General features: G+C 46.1%; 1 protein-coding gene across 8 annotated transcripts in view; it reads right to left on the bottom strand.

The window, feature by feature from the left end:
• Window positions 1-17,745, bottom strand: part of KIAA1328 — a 234,468-nt gene that overhangs the window by 51,011 nt on the left and 165,712 nt on the right. For all 8 annotated transcript variants that reach the window (XM_082241971.1, XM_082241972.1, XM_082241973.1 and 5 more), the window contains 2 exons: window positions 13,895-14,562; window positions 7,992-8,096 (listed from right to left, as the gene is read on the bottom strand). In XM_082241971.1, coding sequence (XP_082098097.1) covers window positions 7,992-8,096; window positions 13,895-14,562 — 773 coding nt within the window. The remainder of the gene's footprint in view (window positions 1-7,991; window positions 8,097-13,894; window positions 14,563-17,745) is intronic.

The following is a 17,745-nucleotide window of genomic DNA, read 5'->3' as shown; positions in this document are numbered from 1 at the left end:
GTTAAGGGACATTTCATTGACCAAATAAGTGGCTCCCACTCTGTTTTTCCTCCTCTCCAAAAGCTACAAGCATCAACATAAACCAATCTGGCACCGGCAAGTATGCCTGGCTGTTAGAAGAGATAGTGACAAGCGGGTTAGCTAAAATTTCTGCTTAACTAAAGAAGGGGAGAGAGGAAAAAGCCTGCAAACAATTTGCAAAAGGGGTTCATTTGAGGCTGTCAAAATGCCAGTTTAAAACCGCTGAGAAGGAAGTCAGGGAAGGGGGAGCGCAAGCAAGTTGCACTCAAGTAAATTCATGAAGCCAACGAGGTGGTTCAAGGTGTTATTAAATTCACCTCCAGAGACAACACACAAGAGTAGAGTTTGGCGGCCTCAGCTGAATGCTGGCACAACTGGCAGCTACTTCTCAAGAGACCCAGAGCCGAAATAGCAGGATTTGATGTGTGTCATGATTGAAAAGAATTGACAGGTGGCCCCGAGAGTAAAATAGCAGAGCCACAAGGTGGAACTGCATATGGAATATTGGGGGGAGGATCTCCAGCCCAGGGGAGAAGGGGGGGCTGCTGCTCAGGAAGGTTGGGGGGTATATTTCCACCTCTGGGGAAAGCGAGAGGAGCTGCAGGTAGGCATCCATTTGCATTTGACAGCCTTGATTAAATTAGGAAACAAAAGGCAGAGTAAAGTGAGTATAAAATACATACCCTCTAAAGTTCAGCTATAAAAGAACTGCCGATAATGTGTTTTTAACAAGCAGCAGAAATAATTCCCTCTGCCACCAGCATCACCACACCCTCTTCTCTTACCAGACATTCAGAACAGCTATACCATAAACAAAATCTGAAAGATCCGACATCCCTTCCCAGAATAATCACCATAACAACGTGCATTCAAAGAGAGGGAAAGTGCTATGAAATTCTGCAATTGACATTTCCAGCTAACTAAAAATATCAGAGGGGAAATCACACTCTGGAGTGAGATGGAGCCTCAATATACCCAAAATGAGAACATTTAGGTGGTGCAAATAATAGGGGGGGGGGAGGAACTCCTCTGAGAAGAACAATTATGCATGGGAAGGGTCCCTTAACATAGCACAGTTCTAGCAGAAAAACTAGGTTATGGAAAGGAGCTCCTGGTTGACAAAACACTGTTCTCAGTGTGGTAGTAAGTCCCATTGAGCACAACTGGCATAATATCCTATTCCTATGCAATGCGCTTTGAGGGACAGCCTCGCATGGACATAGGGGAGGGAACGACACATTTTCCTTATGCTTTGTTCAGTTGTGAGATGTGCACACCTGTGCTGGGGACAGCAGGGGCACAGGTGCAGTCTAAAACTTAAGGGAAAAATAACACAATTTGTCTCATTCACAAAATAAATGATGGGGCATTTTTCGTTTGTTTTTGAAGATGTGACGGTCTTTAAAGAGGTGCAGAAGGAAAGCATCTCAGTCTCCAAAGTTTCTAAAGCGGCAAACTATCAAAAGTAGCATGTTAAAAAGAGGCTGCAAAATGGGGCCGGCACAAATTCTCGTTAGACATTTCTTCCCCGCTTCCGGTCCAGAGACCATTCTACACTCCCCAGGATAAGTAGAAATAGCACCATTTCTGAGTGGCTCCAAGTTAGATGGGAAGTTTAGGACCAGCCAACCCCTTTCGCTCTCTCCCTTCCAAAGGCAGCGCCTGTAGAAGTAAGAGTGAGTATTGATACCCACGTTGCAATGCTGAGTATCTCTTTCAGGAGATATCAACTCCCAAAAGCTGCAGTGATGAACACTATGCTTTGAAGATCCAAATAAGGATAGCTACAATGATTGCATAGGAAATCTCTGGATCTAGGGAGGAGAAAAAGTGTGGGATACCAGTAGTTGGAGGAGAATGCCGCACAGAGAAGGGGGTTCATGATGCACACCAAGCCGAGCTGTGCGCGATCAGTTTCACAGTGACCCAGTAATCTCCACACATGCGTAAAGATTTAAATCCAAGACACTCCAAATTATACAATCTATTTTATACCTCACAGGTACTAGGTGACCCACCCTGGGGAAGGAAGCTTTCCTAGAGTCAAACATGGCAATCAGCTGTGCAAAAAAACCTGAAGACGCATGTAAAATCTCATTGACTGCCCAAGGAAATTCAATAGGGGTGAACATGGCTTGTACAGAATAAGCCCTTCTCCCCCGCCCCATGGCTTCTACCCCTATTGACATGACCAAGCATGAGGTGTGCAGCCAAGGTCTTTGGGTCCGAGGAAGAATGGGAATATCACAAGGCTGAGATCTCTGAAGTGCGAGACGTAATTATGCACCATTTCATTATTAGCACAGCCTCTCCCTGCATGGTACTCCAGTAAACAGCTGACCTCTTCTCCCACCCCGTTTCCCTTCCCTTCCCGGTGCAAAGGTATTCATATTCAAAAATCAAGATAAAGAGTAGATTGCCTGGAAAAAAAATCACCTCTCCCAGATGTCAGGAGTGTGCACAAAAGCAGGTGCTGGGCGTATTGAACTTACTGAATACTCACAGAGTGGGTACTTCAGCACGTAACAGACCATCTGCATCAGGGAGATGGGTTTTTCCTTTTTTAAAGACATACAATTGGATGTGGTTCTGCTTTAGACAACATTTTCAAGGGCCTCTTGCACCGGGGCCTTGCAGAGCAAATGCATAAGAACGAACAGGCGCAGGCCGTTAGCAGCTGCAGTTTCTGTGATGTGGGGTGGTAGAAAGTTGCCTTCTGGTAAGAAGTGTTGGCCACACCACAGGCCCCCACCCCCTGGCCGCCCTTTGCCATGCAAGAATAGAACCCGACAGTGCTCATGGGATTTGGCCTCAAGAGAACTAAAGCTTTTGAAAAGAGTTTTTAGCTCGTACAGTTGTGGAAAAAGTCCTGTTGATATTATGGGCAGCAAATGTGGATGTTGGTGGGACGTTAGGCACTATGATGGCCGTAGTGGAACACAGGACTAAACTCTGATCTGTGACCTGATCTAGCAAGGCTGCTCCTGATCTTTATATCCATTAATTTCGTCTGCCATTCTTCATTAGGTCAGAATTTCTTCTTGCTTCCATTTCTGGGCTAACAATACTCTTGCCGCTGTTGTTGCATATAAGAATAGTTTGACATCTTGTCTATTAATGTCTTGGCCTATAATACCAAGTAAAAATGCTTCTGCTTTTTCTAAGAATGTGTATTTCAACATCTTTTTCATCTCATTATATATCATTAAAAGGGCTAATGGCCAGGAAATACATTTCTGGCATAGGTCTTCAAAGTCAACAGATGGACCCTGAGCTAAGAAGTTTGGTGAGACAGTAGTTTAGTGGTAAAAGAGATGTTTTTCATGCCCCCCTTTGGCAGCAGGGGAGGAAATAAATCTCTGCCCCGAGACTCTGAGCTGCCACCAGTCAAGACGTCACAGAACTGAGCTAAGTGGATCAATGCCTCTGAATGAGGCATTTCTTCAAACTCTGAGAAATACGGAAGAACTATTCCTCAAAAGCTGGGGTGGAAGACCTTTTTCAGCCCAAGGCCTGCACTTCCTACTAGGCAACCTTCCAGGAACCACATGCCAGTGGTGGGCGGAGCATCTTCAAAAGTGGGCAGGCCATGAGTGTAGATTTTACCTTTGCCCAGTAGGCTAGTGTCTATATAGGCACCACCCACCCTATCTTACTGTTCTCCATCCCAGCAAGTAAGACATTTTAAAGGAGGTTCAAGGACACGTGCCAGTCAGTTAAAAATACTTAAGGAGGGAGAAAAGTATGGGAGAAGGGGTGGCCTGGGAAGAAGCTTGAGGGCCACATTTGGCCCCTGGATGTGGGGTTCCCCACTTATGCTGTAAGGCAGCTTTCCTCAACTTTGTGCCCCCCAAATGGCCATGCTGGCTGTGGCAGATGGGTTTTGTAGTCCAAAATGTCTGGAAGGCTGCAGATTAGGAAAGGCTGTGCTCCAAGGCTGGCTAACCTGGCGGCATCAAGGAAAGAAGCAGCCTTCCAAATCATTATCTGCCCCCAATCTCCCTGTGAGATACCCAGACATAGATGGAATGGGCAACATTGATTAAAGCCTCTGCTAAGTGGAGAAAGAACAAAACGATCCCATGGCAAAAGTAAATGAAGAAGATCAAATGGGTGGGGCAGGTCTCAGCTTTTGCAAACAAACTGCTTGAAGTGAAACTGAAATCAGACTTGCCCACAGAAGTCTCCCTCTGGGTAGCTTGAGGTTGAATCCTGACAAGACAGAAGTACTGTTTTGCAGGGACAGGAGGCGGGCAGGTGTGGAGGACTCCCTGGTCCTGAATGGGGTAACTGTGCCCCTGAAGGACCAGGTGCGCAGACTGGGAGTCATTTTGGACTCACAGCTGTCCATTGAGGTGCAGGTCAATTCTGTGTCCAGGGCAGCTGCTTATCAGCTCCATCTGGTACACAAGCTGAGACCCTCCCTGCCCACGGACTGTCTTGCCAGAGTGGTGCACGCTCTAGTTCTCTCTCGCTTGGACTACTGCAATGCACTCTACGTGGGGCTACCTTTGAAAGTGACCTGGAAACTGAAATTAATCCAGAATGCGGCAGCTAGACTGGGGACTGGGAACGGCCGCCGAGACCACATAACACTGGTCTTGAAAGACCCGCATTGGCTCCCAGTACATTTCCGAGCACAATTCAAAGTGTTGGTGCTGACCTTTAAAACCCTAAATGGCCTCGGTCCAGTATATCTGAAGGAGCGTCTCCACCCCCATTATTCAGCCCAGACACTGAGGTCCAGCGCCGAGGGCCTTCTGGTGGTTCCCTCACAGCGAGAAGCAAAGCTACAGGGAACCAGGCAGAGGGCCTTCTCGGTAGTGGCACCCGCCCTGTGGAATGCCCTCCCATCAGATGTCAAAGAGAAAAACAACTACCAGACTTTTAGAAGACATCTGAAGGCAGCCCTGTTTAGGGAAGCTTTTAATGTTTGGCGGACTATTGTATTTTAATATTTTGTTGGAAGCCGCCCAGAATGGCTGGGGAAACCCAGCCAGATGGGTGGGGTATAAATATTATTATTATTATTATTATTATTATTATTATTATTATTATTAAGCTTAAAAAAGATGCTCTCCAAGAGGCAATGAGATTCCTTTCAAATGCTGAGCGCGATCACCCTCCGCACCTGCCTGCCTCTGGGGTCCCCACTGAGAGGCCCGCATGTTCTTGGGACCTTTCCTCTTGCCCTTGTGCACACCGCCCGGCAGGCACGTCCCCTTGCCTGCTTTTCTTCCCACAGATAATAGAAAATAAATTGCAATTAGATTTGGTAATTGTAGATAATTAAGCCAAAATGAGCAGTTAATTATAAAAAAAAATATGTTTTTCGGGTGTTGATTGTATCATTTATTTTCTTTCGAAACTCTAATGTCTCGCTTGAGCAAGTTTAATATTTTGAATACTTTTAACCCTTTTTTTAAAAAGAAAAAAGCAAAACAAAGAACAGCACAAACAAAAAAATCCCTCCTTTTAAGTGGAGCCTTGCTTAGCTGAGAATTAACATTCAAGTTTTTACCCCAGGAGTTCGTGTCAACCAGAAGGTAGAGATAACTTCTTTTCTTGATTATTTCTGTGTTTTGTTTTTCAAATAGCAAAAAAAAGAGAGAAAAGTCTTTGGCATTTCAATGACACAGTCCAGCTGCACAGCATCATTCTCCAGCCCCAATAATCACATGCACCCTTTTCAGAGACTGAAGCAAACATCACTTCCATATTCAAATGCATAAAGGAGACAAATGGACTTGTCGTCTTAGCCTCCTCTGGCTTTACATTAGATTAAATTATTTAGGGCGCATTCATCTGGTAACCTTTGCAGAACTGATGAATGAATACAGGAAGCAAACTTTCCGATGTCTTGCTGCCAAACTTCACGACCGGCTGGCACAGAGACTCGGGAATGCGCAATTGCACAATAATGCTATAAGATTACTGCACGTCTCCATCAGAAAAGTGAGACATAAAGATGGACAGGCGATCCCATAGAATCCCTACGTCTTGTTTCTCTCACACCCTTTGTTATCTCTCCCCTCTCAATATGGGAGGGCTGTTGCCACTAACAAAAGACCTGCAGATGCTGAAGGTAGATTCGCTAGAAGAGTGGGAACAGTTTGATACTTGTGTTTTCTAAGTATTACATACAGGTAACTTGAAGATTATGTGCATTTAACTTGCACACATTCAGCTTTGCAACAATTTAAAAATACAGTGGTACCTCGGGTTAAGTACTTAATTCATTCCGGAGGTCTGTTCTTAACCTGAAACTGTTCTTAACCTGAAGCACCACTTTAGCTAATGGGGCCTCCTGCTGCTGCTGCGCCGCTGGAGCACAATTTCTGTTCTCATCCTGAAGCAAAGTTCTTAACCCAAGGTAATATTTCTGGGTTAGCAGAGTCTGTAATCTGAAGCGTATGTAACCTGAAGCGTATGTAACCCGAGGTACCACTATAAATAAATAAAAGGGGTGAAAAGGAGATGGGCATCTGGGCAAAAGTATTTTAACTATATGGGATTTTGGTTTTATGCGCTATCCCCAGAACGCAACCTCCATGTACGTTGAGGTTACTGTACTGTCTTTTGGACAAAATAAAACAGATAAGTCCGTTCATGGTCTCCTCTATGATGAAGCGACACATTATCTATTTGCACAGGGAAGATTTCCTGCATGAGAAAGGAGGAAAACCCTATCCGTAAGGAACAGAAAAGCTAACGCATCCAATTGTGGAACTGAGTCTATAAGCAGTTTTGCTCATTGGTCAGACAAGGGTCACCAATGGAAACTGAAGGCACTACCTTCAAGACAAGGAAGAAAAAGTCAGACGTGCAGATCTGAACACAGCACTAAAAAGCCAAGTTCAGTATGACTGGCTTTGTTTCGAAGGCAAAATGATGGTGTGGACAGCACACGCTGATGCACGTTTACTCAGAAGCAAACCGAATTGCGTTCAATCCAGCCCTCCACCTGTCCGGAGAATCGAGACCTTTGCGGGGGTCGTCCCTCAGCCCAGTCTCGAAGCCCAAACTTAGAAGGGAACTTTCCCCTGCATTTGTTGCTGCAGCAAAGGTCGAGGTAGCCCTCGAGGGATGATTCAGAGATCAATGCTGGCTACAATCACAGCCCCAGAACTGGAGAAGCGTAGTGTTCAAACACAGAAAGAGAACACTGAAAACCTTGGCTATGAAAGCACATGACACCCAATGAGAAAAACACAGTGAGTGCTGCCCAGTGATTGCTCCTGTCTCTCCCGGTGCAGGCACTTGTTATAAGGAGTTCCACATTTGCATTAATTAACGGAGAGATAGGCAGACCCCGTGCAACTCTGCCCATCCCGGGGTAGGGCTCAAGGAGGCGCCCTCTGTTCCCCCCGTGATTATTAGCACTTCTGTACAGAACTCTGCTTCCGCACTTGAAGAACTACAGACCTGGGTCAAACTAGAAAGGTTGCCAGGGGACACTTTTTCAGAGCACCTCTGCTGAATTTCAACTCCAGTGTCACCCTGTTTGCTGCCTGTTTTGGGGCCCTCTCTCCCTCCTGGCTTTGTGCCATGTGAACCACTTCCAAACCTCTCTCTTAAGCTTGCCGTCTCCAATAAACGTCTGTTTCAAACCTTGCCTTGGTTGGTTTCCTGGCTTCTTTGACGCCCTGGCCTGATCCTGCTTCACCTCTGAGCTTCATCGGAGAGCCCCTAAGTGACTGCCTTTAATACAGGCTCCCAAGGTCTACTTTCAAGGAGAGGAGCCCAGGTCCAGGTCTCTCCACCCGCCACCCCACACTCTTTATTGACTACATTGTCATCCCATGATGTTACTTCCATTCTTTTTGGCTTGAAGCATTTAATCCGAGAGAAGGGAGGGAGAGGTGAAAGAAAATATGTTTTTTAGCATTCTGTAAAGCCCTTTAGACAAATCATAAAATATACTGACACATGAAAGTGCTTAACAGAGGAGCACAAGACCAAGGTATTACCTGAGGCCCCCACAAGTGCCATTCATCACTGGGGCCAAGCCGCCTGGTCTCATCAGCACTTCATCAATGAGCAGTTCTTCCGAATTAGGAGGCTGGCCTTTAAACCTGGGGTGGGGAGAGAAGAGCCACATATCACGGTAAACATGCACGGTGCTGAGCAGCCAAACCTTCGCCCCTTCTCTCCCTCTCCCCCTTTACACAGCAAGTAAATTAAACACTTAAACTGCAATCCTACCCACACTTAACTGGAAGTAAGTGCCACTGACGTCAACAGGACTTATGTTTGAATAGACACGCCTAGGCATGAGCCATTGGCCTCCAAGCCAAAAAACCCTGGATTTATTAGAATCCTGCGTTATTTTCTATGGAGGGGGCAGTTCCATGAATACTCCTTGATGCAGTCACAAAAGAGCGGTGCCAGGTACTGAGGTCAAAAGCAGTGCTGTGTGCTTGCCCACCAGATCTCTCAATTGCTCAAGGAGTCACTGGATGTGGGCTTTTGAATTCTGAATTTCAAAAGTCCTCAAAATTTTGTTATTGCGATCAGCGAGTTCCGCAAATGTATTGCCAGTAGGGTAAACTTGCAAAGAATGCCAGCTCCATTCATACAGCAACATTCCAGACAGAAGAATGGTTTTGTTTCCATCCCTCCACCTTTTGATAAATTTAACCCAGAAAAGAAAATACAATTTTTAATAGAAATAGCAATTTATGGAACGTGCAACTGAGGCCACAAATAGGTTAGATGGCTTTAAAGAGGGTAAGATTATTTAGGTAAGAATGTGTTGAACTTGCCATTATTAACTAGAACATGGGTAGGCAAACTAAGGTCCAATCACCTTCTAAATCTGGCCCGCAGATGGTCTGGGAATCAGCGTGTTTTTACATGAGTAGAAAGTGTTCTTTTATTTCAAATGCATCTCTGGGTTATTTGTGGGGCCTGCCTGGTGTTTTTACATGAGTAGAATGTGTGCTTTTATTTCAAATGCCTCTCTGGGTTAAAAAAAAAAAGGAGGGAGAACTATTGACTTCATGTCTTGTGTGTTGTGGGCATCTCAGAGGCACCTGGCTGGCCAGTGTAGAAAAAAGGGTGCTGAACTATGTGGATTTTTAGTCTGATTCAGCCACAGGGCTCTTCCGGCACCATTACTGCTATCATGGGGCCTGGCAGCTGTGCCATTCTATGGGTGGCACCCAATGCTCTTGTTTCTTTAGGGTTTATACTTTTGCAATGGAACTTTCCCCAGCTCCTTGCCCCACACCTGTTCTGGAAGGCTGAAGGGAAACCCACAACAGATTTAGGGGGAGGAGAGGGGGGACAGTTTCGTTGTGCAAGTGGCAGCACTACTCTGGATACAAGCCTCTGTTTACAACTAGCTAGCTAGCACACACACAAACAGAGAGTATCGAGACAAGCTGGAGAGCTGGGTTTTGCCAAAAGGAAAAGAAAAATGTTGTGTTTCTCAGCTAGTCTCTGCAGCCATTTAGGTTGTATTGGTGCACTTTAGCGGGGCTGAAAGTCGTGACTGCCTAGCAAAACCTTAAAAGAAAAAGAAAAAAAGTTTTCATGCCTCCGAAGATGGAGGTTGTATTTAGCTATCATGGCTAATACTGTTGAGAGACCCATCTATCCTCCATGAACTTAAATTAATCAATACATGGGAAGGAGCAAAGCGGAGACAGTAAAGGATGCCTCTGGTCTTCCTTTTGCAGCTTTTCTGCCAACCAGCACTTTACAGAACGTGCAATCTTCTCAGCAGAAGCTGGATGCAGCAGATGTGAGGATACACAATAAGAAAAGCGTAATTGCAGAGGCATTTAAGAGTCCCGTCGTTGGGCAGTGGATGCCCCACAGAGCACTCCGAGAACGACTTTCAAAACAACAACATTGCCTCGCACAGACTTCAGGCCTTCCTTTTCTTCCTCCATTAGCAGGAACATATGCATGGATTAAAGATATTTGATCATTAAAAATCCATCTGCTCCTACTTAGTTCTTCACCTTTGTTTGTGACCCCAGTAGTCTTCTAAAGTACACAGCTCTGATTGCCTCTGATCAAACAGGCATTTTAACAGCCAAAGCAACACAGCTTGCTTTTGAACAGCATCTTACAGACAAAAGAAGAGATCAGGGAGGGAACCTTGGGAGCTACTCTGTCCTTGCTGGCCATTGACACAGAATGGGACCTCATCCTGAGCTTTTATGCATTTATTGGTGTCTGGAGTCCCCTCTCCTCTGCTGCCCCCCCCAAGTTAATTTTGGGAAGGGGAAGAGGGCAGAGTGCCCTTTCAGGCAGTCTCCTCTACATGGTTATACTTGCATGGAGGAAAAGAGCAGGGCTGTGTTCTTTGGCCCTGCCTAGTTCATCTAGCTGGAGGAGACTTTTGAGAGGGTCATGGACTGCAAGAAGATCAAACCTACCCATTCTGAAGGAAATCAGCCCTGAGTGCTCACTGGAAGGACAGATCCTGAAGCTGAGGCTCCAAGACTTTGGCCACCTCGTGAGAAGAGAAGACTCCCTGGAAAAGACCCCGATGTTGGGAAAGGTGGAGGGCACAAGGAGAAGGGGACGACAGAGGACGAGACGGTGGGACAGTGTTCTCGAAGCTACCAGCATGAGTCTGACCAAACTGCGGGAGGCAGTGGAAGACAGGAGTGCCTGGCATGCTTTGGTCCATGGGGTCACGAAGAGTCGGACACGACTAAATGACAACAACAAGTTCATTTAGCAAGCACACTACTCTGTGGAAGAGGATCCCTAAAGAGGGATCAAGGATTGCCTTAAACTCAAGCGTGGTCTGATTTCAATTCCAAATGGGTTTAGGGGTGTGTGTGCAGAGAGATAGTCCATTTTTTCCATGGTGCCCAGTCATGAAAACATGGACAGCTACTGTAAAGGAAGTCATGAAAAGAGCTACTGAAGTAGCTGGAGGTGTGTGTGTGTATGGCAAACCCATGGTCAGATCCCTGCTTAGCTACAAAAAGTAACTGGTCAGGCTTGGCCAAGTCACCACCTTTTACTCCAACCTGAGACTAGAACAAACTCCTTGAAGGAATTCAACAGATAACTCTGCAGATGGAGAAATCAAAGGACGGGTCATGTTGTATTAAATGGCATGGGAGACTCCTCAGCTCAGCAGTAATGAAGGTCATAGAATCAAAGAAATGGAGAGTTGGAAGGGAGCCCGAGGGTCATCTAGTCCAACCCCCTGCAATGCAAGTATCTCAATTAAAGCATCCATGACAGACGGCCATCCAACATCTGCTTAAAAATATCCAAGGAAGAAGAGTCCACAAACTCCCAAGGAAGACCATTCCACCGCCAAACAGCTCTTACTGTCAGTTCTTCCAAGTGTTTAATTAGAATCTTGTAATTTGAAGCCATCGGTTTGAGTCCTACCCTCCAGAGAAGGAGAAAACATCCTCCTTGTGACAATCCTTGATATAATGTGAGGTCCCAGCACCTCACATGGAAGAAACTAAGATGAGCTGAGAAACATTTTTCTTGGCCCGTGTCTTGAGAACAAGAGGCTGAGTATTGTTTCATTTCCCACAAGGCTTCTGAAGGTGGCACAAATGGTGAGAATCGACAAAGCCCGCACAATTTATCTTATTTGCAAATTTTGTATCCTGCCCTTCCTCATGAAATGAGGACGAGGCAGGCCACAAAACTACTAAAAGTGACTAAAAGAATAATTAAAACATCTAAGACCCACAATCCATTTTTATACGACATCCCCCACCATCTGTCAATCTCAATATAAAGTTACTGCTGAATATTCATAGGCCTGCTGGAAATGGCTTATTTTCACCTGGTATTGAAAAGGAACCATTCTCAGCACCTGCCTAACATCGAGGGAAAGATAATTCCACAGTCAGAGGGCCACCACCAAGAAGGCCCTATCACACATCGCTGTAGCCCAGGGATTTTTTTTGGCAACAACCAAAAGGGCCTCCTCAGTGGACTGGGACAATAGGAGACAAATGGCTACAAGTCCTCACACAGAGAGAGAGGACTTGCAGGAGGCAAGGAGATGGTGGCAATTACAATGTCTGGCTTGTAAGGGAAGTCAAAAGTGGTGGACCTCTGCGAACATAATTTGTCTTAAAAGATCTCAAGTTAGTGTTTAAAGTAAGGGGACACACTATGCAGTTCACAACACTATTTCTCCTTGGTTTTTGAGATTTATTGCCATTGTACTTCTCCATCCTCCCAAACAAAATTCTATGCTAGACTGTTATGGAGATAAGCTTGAAAAATATGATGGTTCCATGTCTTGAAGTCTCAGAGGCCTCAGTACAACCAAGCTTCCAAAACACATGAATTACAAGCTTATCTCACACAAAAAGTAAAGAAAAGGAAGGAAGCCATCGAATGCAGGTTATTTTGTGATGAGATGGTATGGAAGTCGGTTTTGGTACCTCTTTGAAATCAAAACCTCCCTTGAGGAAATGCTATAATACTCGAAACACATCGGGCAATAAATAATCTTCTAGCACCTCTGAGATTTCTTCCCCTTTCTGCCTCACACTCAAGTACCCAACTCAAGAGTAGCTCTGTGCTGTAAGTGGCAATTGTGTTTGCTGTGGGCGTGCTGGTGTTTTCTGCCGCAAATGCTTAAAGTGTGAATGACAGATGTGCGTCCTTCAACATCCATATACATGCACTGGGAAACCACAACACAAATCAGGGCTCTCAGGTGAGGGTACGCAGGTGTTTAGGCATGCATGCCTGTCATTCACATCTTAAGAATTTGCTATGGGGAAACCAGTATAACATCAGCATACCCACAGCAAATGTAACTACTACATAAAACGTGGAACCTCTCTGAATAACTCAGGCAGAGATTAGAAATCATGTCAGGTCAGAACCAACTGGGTACATGGTGTGAAGTTCAATCCACAAGTCAGTTGTCTACCCCTGCTCTCTACAGGGCACCTAAAAGTCACCCACCCACCCTTCTCAATTGATCTCTACTTGCACACCCAGATCACTTCTATGCTTCCCCAGTACAACTCCCAGCTCCCATGTTTGAACTAGCTTTGAACTGCCTTCAATCTTTTGTCATGCTTAATAGTAGTGATGGGGCAAACAGAAGGAAACAACTGCTAAAGTCTGCCTTAAATGGCTGAAGCAACTCTCTGAGACCTTGCAGTTGGGCATAGGATGTTTGCTTATGGGCACCAGAGAGTGGGAGTTCACTGAAGTACAGCGACATCCTCTTTTTGGATCAGCAGCATTAACACAGAACGAGCCTGATGGAGCTCAGAATCTCGAAGAGGCTCGCAACACATCGTATTCCTCGATGCCATCATTGCAAATGCTAAACTACCACAGTATCTGAGCCATTTGCAATGTAGCTTTAACCAAATTGTTCCCATGACACCGCAGATGATTAAGGCAGATCACACATCTTTGTGGAACTAATGTCTTTTGGTAAATTAGAAAGCTTGTTGTGTTTTATGAGTTCTTCTGTGGCCTGAAGAGGAATTTAAGAAATGCTCATCTAACCCAGCACCACTGAGTGCTCACTGGAAGGACAGATCACGAAGCCGAGGCTCCAAGACTTTGGCCACCTCATGAGAAGAGAAGGCTCCCTGATGTTGGGAAAGATGGAGGGCACAAGGAGAAGGGGACGATGGAGGACGAGAGGGTGGGACAGCGTTCTCGAAGCTACAAACATGAGTTTGACCAAAATGCGGGAGGCAGTGGAAGACAGGAGTGCCTGGCGTGCTCTGGTCCATGGGGTCACGAAGAGGCAGACACAACTAAACGACTAAACAACAACAACCCAGCACCAGATATCGGCCTAAGAAAGATGTCAACAGACCCACCCGCCTTCCATCAACCCCAACAGAACTCAAGCAGAAGCTCCATTTCCGACACTCCTCCCCTAACTCACCGATTGTAGTCAAGCCTGGATTGGTGGAGCTGCTGTTGCTGAAGCAGCAGTTTTGCCTCCTGCTTGGCTAACAGATTCTGAAGGCGTTCCTTCTCGATTTCCAGCTCCATCTTCTGGAGCAGCAGCTGCTTCCTCCTTTCTTCCGACAACCTTTTACCACGCTCCATTTCTTTTGGTCTCAGGTCCGTGCTGCCGTTCAGTCCAGGAGTATGCGACGGGCACGAGCAACACGCAAAGGATTCACAATGTGGCCCGGAATGCATTTTTGGAAGGTGGCAGCCCTCTTGGAAAGAACCATGATCCGAGCTGCCCGGTTTCTTGTGGAAAGAGCAAGTCTGAAGGGGGCAGCTGTTTCTCCTCTGCTCCGCGGCAGGAGTTGCTTTCTTGTGGGGAGGCAACTTTTGCCTCGTTGGTGAGACCACGTTGTTGCACTTACCATGCCACCCATTGCCCATCATGAACTCGTTCCGATCTTCTTGCCGATGACCCTGGGCTGCAGCTTGATGGGCATGACTGTTCCTGCAAGGCTGAGACACAGGCATATGGGTAGGACTTCCATGTGCCATTCTGTTGTTCTTGTATAAGGCCTGTGATTGAGCAATGCTAAGGTAGGATCCGTCCAGTTCCGAAGATGACAGAGGTTGACAAAGGCTTCTGTGGTTGGACATCTACAAGAGAAAGGCAAAAACAGAAACCAACCCACTTTACTTTCTTAAATTTCCATTTAAAATATGTTTAATTGTTTCTATTCTAGTTCTCATCGCTGGCTCACAGCGTTGAAAACTTGTACCAGCACCAGTAAACTTGCAGCGGTTTGATGATCGACACCTAACGCAACTCAACAGAAAATGGGTTTCAAGTAGAAGAGAGGAATATGCTATCAAATCTGCAATTTAATTCCGTCTACACAGGTACAATAAATATAAAAACCACTGCCTGCAGGATTTGGGGCATAAACAAGGTACTTCAGCCTATCAAGGAGTTGCGAGTATCTAGGGTTACATAAAATCAACTTGAAGTGTGGCAAAAAAGCATTAAATGTTAATGTCTGAAAATGTTTAATTTTGAATACAGAGCCAAGAAATCCATTCAGCCACTATAAATACTGTCTGATTGGCCATTACACAGCAGGGGATTTGATGTAAAACATTTCACCTTGCGCTGAATGGGATATTACTTACTGTTGGAAATTTGATGAGAGTTTTTGAAATATCCTTACAGAAACACTGATAAAGAACTAGACCACTTCCTGTAAAATACGGTTCTACATCAAAAGCTGTCATTCAACTACAAAACACGTTTAAATCCTACCACATAAGTGATTTCTTTTTCCAATTAAGTTGGGCTGGTGATGAGAGACTGATAAAACTCCGGAGCTAGAAAGACACGTTAATTTGCATTTGTTGACCCAATCCAAAATGTGAGGAGCGGAAGCGACCCGACTGGGCCCATAGTTCATGTATGTTAACGGGCACTAAAAATCCCAATATGTACCACAGAGCACTCTTGCACCATAGTTCACTGAAGTTAAACAACTGCACTGAATGAGCCATCCCCAAGGCTTGAAATAGATGCTCAAAGTGCTCTTTAAATCTGAGCATTTATTTCAGGAACAATATTGGACCAAAACTGTTTCAGACTGGACTTGTGTAAGAAACCTCCCAACCTTTAAGTGTGTTTAAGCACAAAATCCAAGGTCTACAAAGACAGCAAGAATGTTTTGATGGAGAGTATGGACAGGAAAACCTTAAAACGTTGTTCTGAAACTGTGTATAACAACAGCCTGACAGCTCCTTCTCTATCACAACTTACAGCGACAAACACACCCAAATGGAATGTTCTCGGAAGGGGAAGTAAAACAAAACAGCAAAACAGTAACACCCCCTTCCCACCGACACATTTAAACAGCTGTAAGACATTAACCAGGGATGCGGGTGGCGCTGTGGGTAAAACCTCATCGCCTAGGACTTGCCGATCGCATGGTCGTCGGTTCAAATCCCCGCGGCGGGGTGAGCTCCCGCCGTTCGGTCCCAGCTCCTGCCCACCTAGCAGTTCGAAAGCACCCTTAAGTGCAAGTAGGTAAATAGGGACCACTTTATAGCAGGAAGGTAAACGGCGTTTCCGTGTGCTGCGCTGGTGCAGGCTCCCCAGAGCAGCTTCGTCACGCTGGCCACGTGACCCAGAAGTGTCTCCGGACAGCGCTGGCCCCCGGCCTCTTAAGCGAGATGGGCGCGCAACCCCAGAGTCGGACACGACTGGCCCGTACAGGCAGGGGTACCTTTACCTTTACCTTAAGACATTAACCAGTCAAAGGCCTGGTTGAAGATGAACATTTTCGCCCAGCGTCTAAAAGAATACAATGAAGGTGCCAAGAGAACGTCCCTGGGGAGAGCTTTCCACAAATGGGGTGCCACCACAGAGAAGGCCTGTTCTTGCGCTGCCACCCTCTGGACCTCACATGCAAGAGGCACACAGAGAAGGGCCTCAGAAAATGATCTCAGGGTCCGGGTAGGTTCATACGGAAAGAGGTGAGCCTGAGCAGTTTAAGGCCCCTTTTTCAGATTTGTAGTGTTTCCCTTGTCCAATGAGCTCAGGACATAGGTTTCTATCTCCGCCACCCCCCAATAACCGTGGGAGATAGATCACCAGGGTCTTTATGGATGAAGTGGTTTTGAACATGGACCCCTTCCAGTCTCCATCTGTAGCCTAGGCTTGTTTTATGGCTTACTACTCAGGGTTTGCCTGGGGTGAGACAAACCATGCGTCTGGGTTCAAACTCATTGCTAAGTCAAACCATGGCTTGGTTCACAGCAGCAGGGAGACCAGAGGAGGAGGAACACCGTTTTCTCTTTCATGCTAAAGGCGTTGTTTGGCTCAGCATTGGGCGCTGTGGTCTAAAGCACTGAGCCTCTTGGGCTTGCCAATCAGAAGGTTGGCGGTTCGAATCCCTGCGGCGGGATGAGCTCCCGTTGCTCTGTCCTAGCTCCTGCCAACCTAGCAGTCTGAAAGCAGGCTAGTGCAAGTAGATAAATAGGTACTGCTGCAATGGGATGGTAAACAGCATTTCCATGCGCTCTGGTTTCTGTCACGGTGCTCTGTTGTGCCAGAAGTGGTTTAGTCACTGCTGGCCACATGACCTGGAAAGCTGTCTGTGAACAAACTCCGGCTCCCTTGGCCTGAAAACGAGATGAGCGCCGCAACCCCATAGTCACCTTTGACTGGACTTGACCCGTTCAGAGGTCCTTTACCTTTGTTATATATACAGTGGTACCTTGGGTTAAGTACTTAATTCGTTCAGGAGGTCCGTTCTTAACTTGAAACTGTTCTTAACCTGAAGCACCACTTTAGCTAATGGGGCCTCCTGCTGCCGCTGCACCGCTGGAGCACGATTTCTGTTCTCATCCTGAAGCAAAGTTCTTAACCCGAGGTACTATTTCTGGGTTAGCGGAGTCTGTAACCTGAAGCGTATGTAACCTGAGGTACCACTGTATCTAGTCCTGCACTGTCTGCTCTGACTGGTAGTGGCACTCCAGGATTCCTAGCAGAGGCCTTTATGTTCACTTGCTTTGAATTGGAGATCCTTGACTTGAACGGAGATTGAACATGGTGCACTCTGTGCACAGCGTGTTTGTCCCACCACGCAGCTCTGGCTCTCTCCGGGGTGTTTTGCCAAGAAGTCGAAATTGCAAGAAGCTCCTATTAAATGCTGCTCCTGTGCTACAACATGTAGCCGGGCACTCGGTCCAAACTCCACGTTTTGGCAAGAGTCGGAGAAAGTCAAGAAGAAACTATTACTTATTTCTCAAGCACTATTCAAAATCTAAGCTAGGCTTGCCTGCCTTTATCCTCCT

This window comes from Podarcis vaucheri (genome assembly GCF_965113315.1).
Source record: "Podarcis vaucheri genome assembly, chromosome: 11".
Lineage (NCBI taxonomy): Eukaryota > Metazoa > Chordata > Lepidosauria > Squamata > Lacertidae > Podarcis > Podarcis vaucheri.
Note: the sequence above shows the minus strand (reverse complement) of the source record. Positions and strands in the feature narration are given on the sequence as shown.